This window comes from Mesoplodon mirus, assembly GCF_964341445.2.
Source record: "Mesoplodon mirus genome assembly, chromosome: 2".
NCBI classification, from domain to species: domain Eukaryota; kingdom Metazoa; phylum Chordata; class Mammalia; order Artiodactyla; family Ziphiidae; genus Mesoplodon; species Mesoplodon mirus.
In genome coordinates, this window is record NC_138977.1 from 125,351,285 (window position 1) to 125,367,067 (window position 15,783).

Genomic DNA, 15,783 nt, shown 5'->3' on the forward strand with positions numbered 1-15,783 from the left:
GGTCTGATAGAAGCAGTGTCTGGGGACCAGGTGGGCGGTGAGGGGAGAGCTGCTGATGCTGGTGCCTGGACTGGTTCATGTCTTCTGGGACCTTGGATAACATGGACCTCATTTCTGAGGCTGGTAAAAACAGTTTGTGAGAACAGTCATTTGAAGGCAGTCATTTTGGTCATTTTTGCAGGTTGCTGTCGGACACAGGACCTTACGCTAAAGGGAAATGTCTAGGGCTTTTTATGGTAAATCACACTTGATGTAGTATGTGCTACGTTCAGCTGAACCTCTGCAGGGGCCCCACAGATGCAGGGCTTTCACTCCTTTGTAGACGCTGAGCTCCTGCCCTGACAACAGGGCTGGATGCCGAGGGCACAGCAGATCCTTGATGCACAGTTCCTGGATGAGTGAGAGAAAGAAAGAATGTATAAACACATGAAAGGAAGGGTGAGACATGGCTGCTTAGATTTCCATGCTTTTTACTGACTTCCTCTGCTCGCAGTACATGAAAACCTTCTTCTGACTGTCCTCTGATGTGTACTGTTGTACACAGTTTAAACGGAAGTTGTCCTGTGTCCTGCTCTCCATGCAGAATTCACAACAAGTATCTGTGAATTGCTTTCTTTAATGTCTTGCTGCCTGTCCTTTGCAGTGTGTTGAAGAGATCCTGGGGTACCTGAAATCCTGCTTCAGTCGAGAACCAGTGATGGCAACTGTTTGTGTCCAGCAGGTCAGAAAGTAGTTTCTTTTAAGCCCTTCAACCCGGCACGCTGATGTAATGCTGCCTGTCGTTCAGAAGGTGGTGCTGGTGGCGCATCCAGCAGCCCCCATCCCGCCTTTGCTCACTCCGCTGTGCTCCGGCCAAGAGGGGTGCTCCTCCCTCATGGTCCAGGAGGAGGTGGCTCGCCCCCACAGGGGCAGAGGATCTTGGAAGCTGTGCTGGCCTCTCATCACTTAACTGGTGTCCTAGTATCCCTCCCCTGTCCTGCACAATCTGAAGTTGTGCTAACATACCCAGTTATGTATAGGTGGGTTTGATATTTGTGTGGGAGATTCTGTGTTACTTCAGATGTTGATGGCTTCAATTCTTCCACTGTAGCTGCTGAAGACTCTCTTTGGGACAAACTTGGCCTCCCAGTTTGACGGCTTATCCTCCAACCCCAGCAAGTCTCAAGGCCGTGCTCAGCGCCTTGGCTCTTCCAGCGTGAGGCCGGGCTTGTACCACTACTGCTTCATGGCTCCGTACACCCATTTCACCCAGGCGTTAGCTGACGCCAGCCTAAGGAACATGGTGCAGGCAGAACAGGACCACGACACCTCAGGGTAACCTTCTGATAGTCTCCTGTGTTCAGAGAACTCTAGAAAATGTGGTTGCTGCAAAGATGCTGAAGGCATGGCCCTGCCTCCAGAGAAGCATGTGGTCCAGTGGGCGAGATTGCGAGCACTTCAGTGTCTTGGCAGGGCTGGGCTAGGGGAGAGGAGTGCTGAGCGGGCTTCCCGGGAAGTGCACTCACTGCTGATTCGTCAGCCAGCCAGAAAGGGGACACGCTATTCCCCAGGGTGTGTGACATTTCCCTTTAGAGTAAGTTCCTGTGTGTTGGTGGCGCTTTGGGGGCCTGTAACTCAGGTGGCTCAGTAGTGCTAGTGTGTAGAGGGCATAGGTATTATTACTCTCTGTTTTGTAACTTTATGGCTAAAAGTCTATTTTCACTCAAATTTATAGTTGTTTATGGTGCCTGGAATTACAGTAGTTGTTTCTTAAATTACCATCAATTATTAGTGCATATTTGAGTTACTACTCTGTAGTAACAATAGAATTCCTGATTTTTCTTTATATAGATGTAGTGATGAAACAGCTACAGTTAAAATGCTAGAGTATTTTAGGAAAATGTCCACGTTTCGAGCTTTAATTGGTCATGTACTTACTATTTTTCCAAGTCTCAGGAATAAGTTCTTTAAATACTTTGTCTAATAATATGGGGTATAAATAAAACAAGCAAGTGTCTGATTACTGTCATTTAATATTGTGTTTCTTAAAAAGAAAAGGGTATAATTGATGTAAAGAAATTTTTTCCCAAGGAAATCAAGTGGTATCTTCTAAATCACTGAATCTTTCAAATGACCATCACCTCTCTGGCCCCACTACACACGGGGCTGGGTGATGAGTTTCCTGTAGCAGAGGAAAGCTCTGTCTCGGGTAGCCTGCTACATACGAGTGACAAGGTTTGATGGCTGTTGGTCAGCTGTAAACTCTGTTTCACCTAATTATCTTCACTAAAAGAAGAGTTTGACGCTGCTACATTGAGTGGCTATTGTAGTTCTTTCTGACTCTAAAACGCTCTGATTTTGTGAATTTGAATTAGTTTGACCTGGACTATAGCTGGATACATAGGAGAGTATTTAAGGGTATTCTTTGCTCACCTTTCTTTCTGCCTGGCAGGTGGTTTGACGTACTCCAGAAAGTGTCTACCCAATTGAAGACAAACCTCACCAGCGTCTCAAAGAACCGCGCGGACAAGGTAACTGGGAGCTGGCAGGTGCACGCTTTGCATGCTGGGCACGTTCCAGGTTGGGGGCTTCAAGCTGGCTGCAGTGGAAGACTCACTTATGGATTCTTGCTTTCTCTTTTTTTTTCGTAGAATGCTATTCATAATCACATTCGTTTATTTGAGCCTCTTGTTATAAAAGCTTTAAAACAGTACACGACAACAACCTCTGTGCAGTTACAGAAGCAGGTTTTGGATTTGCTGGCACAGCTGGTTCAGTTACGGGTTAATTACTGCCTTCTGGATTCGGATCAGGTTTGTCGCTTTTATCTTTCATCCACTGTACCTGTTCATAATTTAATAAAAATGAACTTAAAAAGACACTGAAGTCTACCTTGAAGAAATGCGCCATTTTTTTTCCCCCACCAGCGGCTGTGTCTCATCTGTCTCACTCACTGGTTGACACAGAGGGCCTGGCGTGCACAGGCCTCAGCAAGCGTTGCACCCTCACCCAAGCTCTCCAGGCTAGGGTCAGCCTTTACAAATCTGCCAACGGCTCTTCCCCTCCACTCACCCTCCCCCACTCCAAGGTTAATTCGAACTTAAATTGTAATTGAGATTTACTGTTGGGGGGACATTTTTGCAGGATCCAGAGTCTTATTTTAAACAGCTTATCAAGGAAGATCAATTTCAAGCGATCTAAAGTTAGCTCACCTATTTAAAAGGGAATGTGATCTGTTGGGCAGTGGCTGACCCCTGGCCCCTGGGTCCCCGCATGGCGGCTGTCTGAGGCGGCCCTGAGTGTCTGTGCTTGCTTCCACCAAGTGAGACCTCCCTGCCACGCCTTCCTCTGGCGGGTACAACTCTGGAAAGCTGTATCATTTTGTGATGCGAATTCTCTTAAAGCAAGCGTCATGCCAGCCAAGTTCACTGCAAAGAAAGTTGCCTTTAGGTCGTCAAGATGTGACTGTCATTGTTGGGCTGTGATTTGGCGCTACTTTCCTATGAGGTAGGAAATACTGCAATTCTCCATTCCCTTCTAGACACCACTGTATCTGTGGTGTAGCATTGTTGTTGAGATGATCCTCTCTTGACGCTTACGTATCAGATGGGGACTTTAGAAAGATAGAAGAAAGCAACAAAAATCATTCCGTTTTGGAGAAGGGCTCTATGTGGCATGACTGAAGAGAGAATTTGATAAAGGCCTGTCTGACCAGTGTACGGTTGAGTGGAGAGCTGTGTTCTTTCTCTGTCCACTGACGGCAGCCCTAGCAGAGACTGGTCTCTAACCACCCACGCACCTTGAGAAACTCACCAGGAGAAGCGAGCAAACATATTCAGGACGCTCGTTTCCCCACAGGTGGTGTTGGGGGGTCACCTGATGAGAGCGGGCTTGGGGCAGGGGCTCTGTTTTGACCCAGCATTTTCATTGTCCCGCCCTCTGCTCTGGTTCTCCAAGGAAAATCATCCAAAGAGCCGTTTCCTTCCTTGGGGACGACGCTCACTGTGGGACGGTTCCCGTGCTCTGATGCAGGGGCTTGGGTGGGGAGAGGCCCTCACCTGAAGTGGGGGGCAGCCGTGGCCGAGAGGGAGGCAGGCGCGGGCATGCGAGGGGAGCCTGGGAAGGTGGGGCCTCCCAGGGCTTCCCCAGCACCTGCTGCTCCAGGGGAGAGCACAGCCCGGGCTGGCTGCACTCTCATCAGGACACGGGCCGCCTTTCTCGGTTTCCCCCTTCTGACTCGTTGTGGGAGGAAACTGATTCTCTCAGGTGGTGGTCGGTCTCTGCTGGGGCTGCTGTCAGTGGACAGAGAAAGAACACAGCTCCCCACTCGGCCGTACCCTGGTCAGACAGGCCTTTATCAAATTCTGTCTTTAGTCATTCTACACAGAGGGCTTCTCCAAAACGGAATGATTTTTGTTGCTTTCTTCTATCTTTCTAAAGTCCCCATCTGATATGTAAGCGTCGAGAGAGAATTCCGTGCTGTGCTCGTCTCTGTGCACGTGCACGCGCACAGGTGGTCTGATGCACGGGCCTCACCGCGAGCCCAGCACTTTCTGCCTCTTACTTGGTGGCGTTAAGTTTTCTTGCCATGGGTACTCTCGCCCCACGTTTGTTCCGGTTTGTTTCTGTCACTCAGCACCCTTTCCCCCCAATTCTTAGGGTTCAGTACCTTGACAGTTTTTATGAACAAGGATAGAAAACTATCAATAGAACAGGCAAGTGATTTAACTCAGTTCAGATAGTGATTTACTGAGCACCTGCTGTGTGTCTGTATCACACCCGGGGGCGAGGAGGAAACTGGAGATAAGCTCCATCAGGTTGGAGAGTGAATTTGGGCACGGTTGGAGAGTGAATTTGGGCACTTGGAACGTGACACAGAACTGGCTGTAAGCCAGTTGTGAAGTCCTGCCTCTGCTTCTCAAGGCCACCCTCCCCTCCGCACCCCTCGGTACCCAGCTCCTTTGAATGTTGGGGCGGGGGGAGAAGTTGGACTCACTTGGGCATCTTTATTCCTAAGCCAGTTTCAGGAAATCCGTGCTGTGCGGCTTGCCGTGAGCTGGAGCGAATGAGGCCTGCTGGTGTGCCTTTTGGGTGCTGCCTGGTGGCTCCTGGAATTCATCATCTGTGTTTCCCAACAGGTTTCATCTCAGTGTTCAGTAAATGTGTTTAGAGGGATTTCTGGAAGTGTCTTGAAATTATCTAGTCTGTGACAGTAGAATACATTTGAATTCTTGTACACAAACGAATTTACTGTCAGGAAACTTGTTAAAGGTTTATACAAATGAGTATGAAGAAAAATAACCTAGTTTGCACATTTTAATTATTGATGTAAAAATTTTATTCTTCTGCCTGTAGGTGTTTATTGGATTTGTGCTGAAGCAGTTTGAATACATTGAAGTAGGCCAGTTCAGGTAATAGCGTTTTGTTATTTTAGATTTCTTGTCCTTGTTACATAATTACATGTAATTTTATGTTATGTTCTGTTATTTGCCGCACCGCCCGGCATATGGGATCTCAGTTCCCCCGACCAGGGATCGAACCCGTGCTCCCTGCAGTGGAAGCATGGAGTCTTAACCACTGGACCGCCAGGGAATTCCCTACATGTAGGATGAGCATTTATCTTAAAGGATTGTTAGGCATTTTTGCTAAGCATTATTTTTAATGGAAATCTGATTAACATGCTGTGGATTTTTGTTTCTTCTAAAAATTAATGAATAAGTATCTCAAGACGCGTTGAGAAGTAGTTCTGCGTCTGATAATCACATGTGTTGTCAGTTTTCATTTCATATTTCAAAGCATTTATAATAGTTTTCTAAATGAAATCTCACTTGATAGAGCACTAATTTTTCTAATCTTAGAGAAGTTTTTGAATGCAGTTGTCTTTAATAAAGGTAATTATTATGCACTGTATTTATATTAATTGCAGTTTTTCTTTGCTAGACTATTAGGTTTGAATACTTCCTCCTATAAGTATAATTATAGAAAATTAAAATTCTTCAGTTTCTGAACTAACTGATAAGTAGTTAGGGAAACATAGTGCAGAGGAAAGTGTTCTGAGAGTCCCCTGGGTCTGGAGGCCCAGTTTCTTGTTCTCGACCATGTGATTCGAGGTTACTTTTTCTCCTTTGGGTGTCAGTTACTTTTTCTGCTGTTGGGCGCCTTCTCCAGGCCCTCACTTAGCCCAGGCGCCCCAGAGGACATGCTGGCCCCACCTCAAGCCGGGAACACGGGGGGGACGTCAGCTGGACTAAACTGGGTCCCGAGAGTCCTTTAGCTCAGTGCCCGCTCATCCCCCCTCGTGCTCTTCCGTTTTCTCACATGTGCTCTCTCAACTCTGAATCGAGAGTAATTTCATGCTGTTTATATTGATTACATTTCTTCACTTTAAAAGGAAGCATCTAAATGGATGTTTTTGTTTCTAGGGAGTCAGAGGCAATTATTCCAAACGTCTTTTTCTTCCTGGTATTACTATCTTATGAACGCTATCACTCAAAACAGATCATTGGAATTCCTAAAATCATCCAGCTCTGTGACGGCATCATGGCCAGCGGGAGGAAAGCTGTGACACACGGTAACGGGACAGCCTTTCACTGTGGTCTTCAGTGGTCATCATGTGCTGACACCACCTTCCACCTGTGTGGACAGCTGCCCAGTGCTCTGTAGGCTGTGCGTGTGTACGCGTGCGCATGTGCACTCTGGTTAGAGATGTTTACAAAAAGGAGAGAGCACACTCTTTACTCCCAGGAGTGTATGATCCACTTAGGTAAACACAGACAGTGAGGTAATCTAAGGTGCACATAGAGTCTGACATAAATACTCTTGTCTATCCGTGTGAAACAAAGAATTTTAAAGTCCAGCTTCTGTAAGGACATGGGATTTCTCGTCCAGTGGTTTTAGAAGATATAGTTTGGCCTTGATTCAGGGCCTTCTGTTTTGCCTGGTTATTTCATAGCAGGTTAAGTGAGGTCCACAGGTGACAGTCAGCTGCTCAGGCAGCCTCCTTCCCACCTGTGGAATGAGGTGGTGTGGTTTAGGAAGGAGCTGTGAATCTTTTTTTGCACTTTTTAAACTGCACTTCCTACTGACTCCTCTCTGGCTCCATCGTCAGGAATCTGTAGGCTTTTGAACTGTGATTGGGGTGCCTCCCAAGACCTCGGCTGGCTGCTGCACCCAGGGTCCCCATTCCGCATACTGCAGTAGGGTGACCAGTGAGCCGTGGTGCCGGGGGTGTGGAGGGGCTCGGCAATCACCATTTCCACACTAGCAAGACGGTCACCTTAGCCATGGCCTTGCTAGGGCTCAAATCCATGCCTCAGCACAGGGGTACATGACTGCACGTATGGACTTGGGGTCACTGGATAGAGTTGAAAGTGCAAACGGCAAATAGAGGGATGACTGAGGTTTCCCAGATCAGAGGGTCTTTGGATAGAAAATTGATGGGCAGCCAGACCGCCCTGCTCTCTACTGGGAAGCCTGGTTGTCTGTAGAAAACTCATCAAGTGTGTCGTGTGTGTGTGCGTCACTGAGGGTGAGAGAGTGTGCCTTTCAGTAATCTTGGTGACATGACTGGGCTGATCCTTCTCAATGAAAGGCCTTTCTTAGTTTATTCAAGTGGTGGTGTGAGGCAAAATAATTTACTTTGCTCTTTTGGAGAAAGACACGACTTGGGGGAAAACACATTTGAGAGAGTGACTTTAATTGCTTGAAACAGTATAGAAATCTAATACTTTGACTAAATGTTTTCCATTGAAAAAGCATTTGTTCTCTCTTCAGGTAAATCTTTAAGTAGATTATGCATGAGGATAGAATGTTGCTATTTTGGTTAGTTAGGTTTTATTATTTTGAATTTGACTTTTGAATTTGTGTCTCTTTGTGTCAGAAATAATGTTATGTCACAGAAACCCTAGTTTTTTGTTTTTTTGTTTTTTAAAAATTTCACAACATTATCAAGTGTCAGAGGAAGACCCATGGCCTTCCAGGATGGTATACAGGTAATTTCACGGCACTCATTGATAACCTTAATTTATCTCTTATCACAAAGCCAAGTATGGGTCAGGGTTTTCTTTATTTCTTGAAAATAATTTGGAGGTGTTAGTGCTGTCTTCCGAATGCATCTGTCACATACTTCCTTCTTAGTGGGCCCTTTTGTGCCTACAGCCATACCAGCCCTGCAGCCTATAGTCCACGACCTCTTCGTTTTAAGAGGAACCAATAAAGCTGATGCAGGAAAAGAGCTCGAAACCCAGAAAGAGGTGGTGGTGTCAATGTTACTGAGACTCATCCAGTACCATCAGGTAAGAGGAGGTGTGGGGTGGTCACTGACCCTTCCTTGTCCCTGCAGGGACAGGAGGAAATGCCACGTGGCCGCTGTCTGCTGTCAGTGAGTGTGGCTTTGTGCCAGCCCTGGGCTCTCGGGCGGGAAGACGCAGGGGGACATAAGGCTTGGTGGTGTCTGTCTTTAAGGCAGTGTGGCCTGGCCCACGGTCACAAGGTCGTTCAAGGCGGTAAACATGGTGGAGGCCCTCTTTTCCAAAATGAGGATCAAATACCAGTCAACAGTGTCGATCAAAATGGTAGCGTTCTAAAGAATGATTTTTTAAAAAACGTGAAATAATTTAATGACTTTATTTGTACATTTATTTACCACTATGTTGAGGGAGGGCCAGAGTCTTTTTCTTGGTGCTGATTTCTGGCTTCGTTTTCCTTAAGGTGGAGTAGGAATTTCAGGTGGTGTGTGAGGCAGTCTGAAAACAGAAGTCTGGCTTTTTAATGAATTCTCTTCTGTAGCTGGTACAGTTGCCTAGCCCTCACTTATTTTGGTAATTCTTTAGCTATTTGTCTTTGAATCTTTATAAAATCGTAAGATTTTCTCATAGAAACACTTTCTTTGTGCATTCTCATTTTGGTTAATCTAGGTAATGTTTAATTAAATGCTTAGTGTTTAATTAAATCCCGTAATTACAATAAAAAGTACGACTACCATAAAGAGGTTTGAGAACCAATAACCGGCTCTTGGCAAGCATGCAGTTTAGTGGGAGGCCTGGAGGGCAGCTCAGCCAGCGCAGCGTCCCCAGAGCTCCCGGCCTGGTTTACGGAACGGAGAGGGCGGGTCTTGGGTTAGGAGAGTCGGGATGAGTGCAGAGTGGCCGCTGTCCCGCAAGTGCTGCCCGAAGTGCCTCTCGAAGGGAGAGGTAGCTGTGGAGGCGGCCGGGCGGCTTTCCAGGGAACGGGCTCAGCCTGGCCAGTACGTTCATAGATCAGGCTGCAGGCTTTTCTGCGAACAGGCGGGTGATAAGCATTTTCAGCTTTGCAGGAGCTCCTCGTGTCTGCTGTCGTTCTGGAAGCCTTTCTGGCAGCATTTTCACGGTGGTCGTGTGCCAGGGAGACCGTGTTCACCAAAACAGGCTTTTAGGGGTCTCTGTTTAGAAGGGATCACTAACAAACTCGTGCTCACCCAAGGCCAACTCTTCTGAAGTATGGTGTCCTCAGTAGAAGGTGACCTTTGCAGAGATGTTAATACACACAAAAGCCAGAGGTGTCTGCACAACAGTTTAGTCAAGGCTGTGCTTGTGTCCTGCCAAAGGTTGAGATGAGTTTGGCTTTCCTTTCATGCCTTTCCTCTGGTTGTGAGTCTTGTAAAGTCGTAGAGATGACAGTGCCGTGGTCCTCCTGCGTGTCCCGGGGCCAGGGCTGCGTTGGCCCTCCTGGGGGCACGTGGGCTGGGGTCCGAGTGTCTTCCAGCCGTTCCCTCTGTGCAGGTGTTGGAGATGTTCATCCTGGTCCTGCAGCAGTGCCACAAGGAGAGCGAGGACAAGTGGAAGCGGCTGTCTCGGCAGGTAGCCGACATCATCCTCCCGATGTTGGCCAGGCAACAGGTTTGTCCCCCTCCCCCCGCGTGTGGGGTCACTGTGGCACCATGGAAGTGGGTGAAGATGCTCGTGAGAGGTGGGCACTTGTGGTGGGCTTTTCGTCGGATCATGGTGGGTACATTTTATGGTCGTTACTGGTGCCATCTGGACGAGTGTGAGGCCAGAGGTAGAGACGTCCCCTGGGTCCCAAGGCGCCCTTGGGAAGTGCCTCCAGGGCTGCGTCCTTTCCTGCTTACACCCTGTCTCCCTCATTCTGCTCAGTCAAACGTCTTCTGTTTGCTCTGTAGGGGAGTGTTTTTCCTTATCACGTATAAAGTAAGTTGGCAGTTATCTGTCATTTAATCAAGATTTCTGTGGTCAAATGATGCAGCCAGTGGTTTCCACAAGCGCAGTGGACAGCACTGGTTTGGCTGTGTGTGTAGGATGGAGCCCAGTAGTCGCATGCCTTCTGAACCACTTCTGCCCCCACCCCCCGTCCCCCCAACCCCCGGCGTCGAGGGCAGGACGCCGTGCTCTGGGTGCTGCACCACCCTGGGAACCAGGCAGCAGGGACGCGCTGAGGACGGTCCCCCCAGGAAACCGTCCCAGCTGCTGGCAGAGCTCTGGGTCTGAAGCACTTTGGGTACAATCAGCAGGTGCCTGTTTGTTCATCTGGGTCGGCCCGGCTAGGGAAGTGGGCACTCTCAGAGTGAGCGTTTAGTTGGAACGGGGTGGGGAGACAGCAGAGGGGTGTAAACTAGTGAAGTGTATAAAATGTCAGATGAACGTGCTGGAGGGAGGGGAGGTGTGTCGGCTGGGGGTGACAGTGTTGAATGGGTGACATCCGCGGGGACTTGAAGGAGGTGAGGGATGAGCCGAGCAGATGCCTGGGGAAGAGCTCTCCGGGTGGAGGACTGGGGGAGCCCTCGGAGGGCTTGGTACGAAGGGGGTCAGGGTGAACTTGAGAGTTGAACAGGCGGGCGGGGTTGTAGGGAGAGCCACTCGTGGCTCAGGGCCTGTGTGGACCAGGGGTGGGAGCGAAGGGGCGAGAAGGGGTGTCTGCTGGACGCAGCTCGGACGCAGAACCAGTGAGCTTTGCTGACGGCTTAGGTGGGGTGAGGGATGTGAGAGGAGGGGCGGGCAGGTGGCTGTAGCGTGATGGCTTTGGGGGGACCATGGAAGGAGCGGGTTTCGGGAGGAGGTCAGAGCCTGGTTTGGATGTGTTTGTTTGGGACACCTGGTGGCGCCAGGGAGGCTGGAGGAGGCCTTTGGGGTGAGAACTGGAGGGCAGGCCTGAGGGTGGACGAGGTTGCTGCGGGTCCCAGGGTAGCTGGACAGTGGGAGAAGGCCGAGCCTCGGGAGGCGAGGGGGCCCATGGACGAGACAGGCAGGAGCAGGCGGCGTGGTATTCTTACAACCGAGAAGAAAAGGTGTTTCCCGGAGGAAGGACTGATCGCTGGGAGCTGCTGCCGAGCCAAGCAGACGGGCCCTGGGAACTGACCCGCACTTGGCCGCACGCAGGTCCCTGGGGAGTGGCTTTGGTGGAGCGGAGGGAACAGAAGCCCAGCCAGCATGCGCTGGTGAGAGAGCAGGAGGAGAGAGGGAGAGACGTGGCAGCAGCCGGCCAAGCTGGGGGGGACGAGGGCCAGTGTCCACCCCGAGGGCAAGAGCAGAGGGGAACTGCCTCTGCAGGACAGGCGACTGTGCCGTCGTGGCGTCCCTGAGCACCACCAGACCCAGGGCTCCGTGGCCGCGTAGCTGACAGGTCATAGCCAGAGGGTCATAGCCGGTGGGTGGGCCCCAGGAAGAGGCTTCTTCCCACCGCAGAGGGGCGGCTCCACGCCAGGCAGGGCTCAGACCTGCACCTTGAGAAAATTGCCCTCTGTGGAGATGTTACTGTGTGTATACACACTCGTTAGTAGTGATGAAAATCATCAGTAGGGGAGTGGTTGGATGTACTGTGGTAGAGACTTAATTTGGAATATTTTGCAACCTTTAAAAATAATGTTAGGAGGATTTCCCTGCCGGTCCAGTGGTTAATACTCTGCCCTTCCATTGCTGGGGGGGGGCAGGTTCGATCCCTGGGTGGGGAACTAAGATCCTGCATGCCGCACGGAGAGGCCAACAAAGTTTTAAAAATGTTAGGTTTTAAAACCTGTTGCCTTCGGAGTTCTCCATTATATTTTTAATGGAAAAAAGCAGAGACATTTATAACATGATTTTTCAAAACAACTTAAACAAAAATCTCTCTACACGTATAGGAATGTGGAGAAAGTTAATGAGAAATACACTAATTTGCTAACATTTGTTACTACATAGTGGGGTAGGGATGGGCTGCCAGTAAAGAAAGAAAAAAGATACAGTGTGTATGATACCCATTTAGGTACATTACATGTGTGTAAAGAGATGCGAGAGAGGCTGGTTCCTGAAGTGTGGATGGTGACTGGGTCAGGGCGGTGAGGTTTCAGTTGATATTTTTCATACTTTTACATATTTGAAGTTTTTACACAAAGCATCTGTGGTTTATTTAATAAAAATCTAAATGCAAAGATTTCCATCGTGGAAAAAATACAGCTGTGTTACAGTGTTGTTCTAAAAAACGTTTACTTGGTTCACTACTGAAGTTAAAATGTATTTAAATGTGGGGGTGGGAATGATGCATGGTCAAGGTCATTTGACCTTGAGACAACTGATGTGAGGTATAAAAGTTGGCATTTCAGTTGGCTTACGGGGAAACATCTGTGACGTTTAATTGCAACAGATGCACATTGATTCTCACGAAGCACTTGGAGTGTTAAATACGTTATTTGAGATTTTGGCCCCTTCCTCCCTCCGTCCCGTGGACATGCTTTTACGGAGTATGTTCGTCACCCCAGATACCCTGGTGAGTATCCCGCCTCCTGATGGCATCTTGGGTTCACCACTGTGTGGGCACCTGGGGGTTTCTGCTGGGGCCAGGGTGGAGCCTTAGTATTTGCATTTTAAACTGGTTCCCAGATGGTACTGATGCTGCTTGTCTGGGACCACACTTTGAGAACCAATGAGACAGACTTATTGGTGGAAATGTAAAATCAGGGTGATTTTCATAAATGAAATTGGCAATCAGGAAAAACTTAATCCTCTTTTTTCTTTAGCTATAACTTACTTATTTTCCTTCCTTTAGGCATCTGTGAGCACTGTTCAACTATGGATATCCGGAATCCTAGCCATTTTGAGGGTTCTGATTTCCCAGTCAACTGAAGATATTGTTCTTTCTCGTATTCAGGAGCTTTCCTTCTCTCCATATTTACTCTGCTGTCCGATAATTAATAGGTTAAGAGATGGGGACAGTAATTCAGTACTGGAAGAACACAGTGAAGGGAGACAAACGAAGAATTTGCCAGAAGAAACATTTTCCAGGTATGCTCTAAATCTGAGCCTTCCGCTAGTCCATGTCCTCAGGCTGTCGTGTGGTGTTTGGGATCACTGAGTCTCGCTTCAGCTCTGCGAGGTGGGTTGAGTCTGTGTCGGTGTGTTTTCTTTGCCCAGCCTCACCTGTGGCCCTTGGTCATGCCTGTCTGCAGGCTCTGTCACATCCTGAATCAGACCCTCGTTAAGACTGCACGGTGGTAGCGGGTGGGTGCAGGCGATAAGGGCGTGGTTGCCTGCAGAGAATTTGAAAACCTAGGAAAACCCACTAAAAGTCAGTCTTATGTTTATTCCCACCGGGTGCTGGCCACCCTAAACACTGTCAGTAGTAAAATCCCCTTCCCCGCCAGGGTGGAACGCTTGTACTGTGCTCCCCTGGGTGTACTTGTGGCATCAAATCACATCTGCCCTTACCAGTTCTTGGGAAGCTCCTTGAGGGTGCCGATCACAACTCAGGCACTGAAAAAGCTTGTTGTGTAGACAAGTGTGTATCCACCTTTGCTGGATTCGGGGTGCACGCTGACTTATACCTCGTAGAGCGTGTCCAGGAAGCACAGTTCCTGAAAACGTGCTCCTTCCTGCCGGGTCCACCGTAATGTCCATGTAGCTGCCCTTGGTTGGTCATCAGGGCCTGGGGCGCCATTGTGTTTGTGGAGATAAATCCAGTGAAACTGCACGACACCCGTTTGTCCGCAGGTTCAGCAAGGCAGCCTGTGGCTCCTGCTGTTACATTTAAGCAAGGGGCTAAAGTGGAGGATACATTAAATTCCTGTGGTGGGTTATCAGCCTACTTTATGGTTTATAAAGTTTTGAAGAAACACTGCAGGTCATTTTACCCTCCTGACAGTCCTTTAAAGGTGGTATGATTCCTGCCATCTCATTAGTGAGGAAAGTGATACGCAGAGAGGTAAAGTGACTTAATCCAGAGGGCTGACATTGAACACTTCACTGTACTTGCATTTTTACCCTACCCATATCTACTGTGTATATTACTTTCACGTGTGTGCCTCCCAGAAGTGCTCCGCAATAGGCACCTACTTCACTGTCACCCTCCTCCCTTTCTTTGAAGGTTTCTGCTACAACTGGTTGGCATCCTTTTAGAGGACATTGTTACAAAACAGCTAAGAGTGGAAATGAGTGAACAGCAGCATACTTTCTACTGCCAAGAGCTAGGCACGCTGCTCATGTGTCTGATCCACATCTTCAAGTCTGGTAGGTGCATCACACTAGTCTTATTAGAGCATCTGTATATCCCCTGCCCTGCCCTGCACACTCTCAGGATGTAAGGAGGTGCTGCCCAGTGTGAGCTCTGCTCTGCTCAGTGTGCCTTTGAAGACGTTGTGCTGATGAAAACAGTAAACCTGGGTGCTTCCTCCTGTTTCAGAGATTTGGAAAGTCAAAATGTTTTTGTTACCTTTACATACGATTTTGGATTAAAAAAAACAGTGCACTCAAGAGAGAAGTCACAAGATCCCAGCCATGTAGCAAGCATAGGAAGCAACCAGCCCGCCTTAGGACAGTCAGTGTTTTTCAACAGGAATGAGTGTTTTCAAAAGGAATGTCTTGCTAGTTATAGGCATATCCTTCTTTTCTCAGCAAGAAAAATGAAAGGCAATTCTAATCTCTAGGAAAAACAAACAGCAAGGAAGTCATGGTCCACATATGAAGCAAATCTGGAGGTGGTTTGAGTCCTGGAAGTGCGGGGGTAGGTGCTCTCTTTGGGTGTGACTGCCTCTGGTGTGTTTAATTCTGTTGCCGCATCGTGTATTTCCACGTCTCAGCTCTTTTACTGTGTTGGCTTTGTTTTCTGTGGGGCTCCTTCCCCGCGGCAGAAAGGATGGCCTCTGGTCTCAGCCCCTGTGGGAGTCCTGTGAGGGACTCGTGAGCCCTGGGTGCTCTGGCCAGCCTGGGCTGGGTGAGAGGCTGGACAGCATTCCTTTGGGAGAAATGGTTACTTTCCAGTAGTAAGGTAAGGGGAGCAGACGGAATAACTGACATCCACTGCAAGTGATGAAAGCATACCAAGGCAAGTTTGGAGGTAACCACCACAACTGAAAACAGAACGATAACAAATAGTCGCCTTAAGAGGGATGGGGCAGGGCACCTGTAAAATCAGAAGACCCCGTCTGTTACGGGATTTAAAAATCATGTGTGTGTATTACTTTAATACAAATTAAAACACACACATACCCACATACATACCATTAGAGCAGAAGATAGTTACCACTGTCAACCTTTATTCATTCAACAAAGATGCCCTGAGTCTGCCGCCACTGCGCTGGGCCCTGGGTGTGCGGTAGTCAGTACAGCTGACGTGATTCCTGCCTCTGTGGTGCTCAGTCTAGCAGGGCAGACAATACACAGGTATGTCACCACAAGTCTTGCTATCTCCTGAGAAGGAAACAAAAGCACAGTGACAGCCAGCACAGGGGCGGGCAGTAGGGGCTGGTTCTCCTAGGGGGCTGCTGAGCTAAGGCCTGAAGGAGAAGGAGCTGGCCCTTCGGAGAGAGTGTTCCTGCCGAGAGGGGTGAGGGCTCGGAGGGGCTGA

General features: G+C 48.7%; 1 protein-coding gene across 4 annotated transcripts in view; it reads left to right on the forward strand.

Moving 5' to 3' along the window:
• Positions 1-15,783, forward strand: part of HTT (huntingtin) — a 138,443-nt gene that overhangs the window by 73,969 nt on the left and 48,691 nt on the right. For all 4 annotated transcript variants that reach the window (XM_082611066.1, XM_082611065.1, XM_082611067.1 and 1 more), the window contains 11 exons: positions 644-721; positions 1,091-1,314; positions 2,432-2,510; positions 2,631-2,792; positions 5,335-5,390; positions 6,402-6,550; positions 8,137-8,273; positions 9,738-9,854; positions 12,589-12,711; positions 12,991-13,226; positions 14,305-14,447. In XM_082611066.1, the coding sequence (XP_082467192.1) occupies positions 644-721; positions 1,091-1,314; positions 2,432-2,510; positions 2,631-2,792; positions 5,335-5,390; positions 6,402-6,550; positions 8,137-8,273; positions 9,738-9,854; positions 12,589-12,711; positions 12,991-13,226; positions 14,305-14,447 (1,504 nt within the window). The remainder of the gene's footprint in view (positions 1-643; positions 722-1,090; positions 1,315-2,431; positions 2,511-2,630; positions 2,793-5,334; positions 5,391-6,401; positions 6,551-8,136; positions 8,274-9,737; positions 9,855-12,588; positions 12,712-12,990; positions 13,227-14,304; positions 14,448-15,783) is intronic.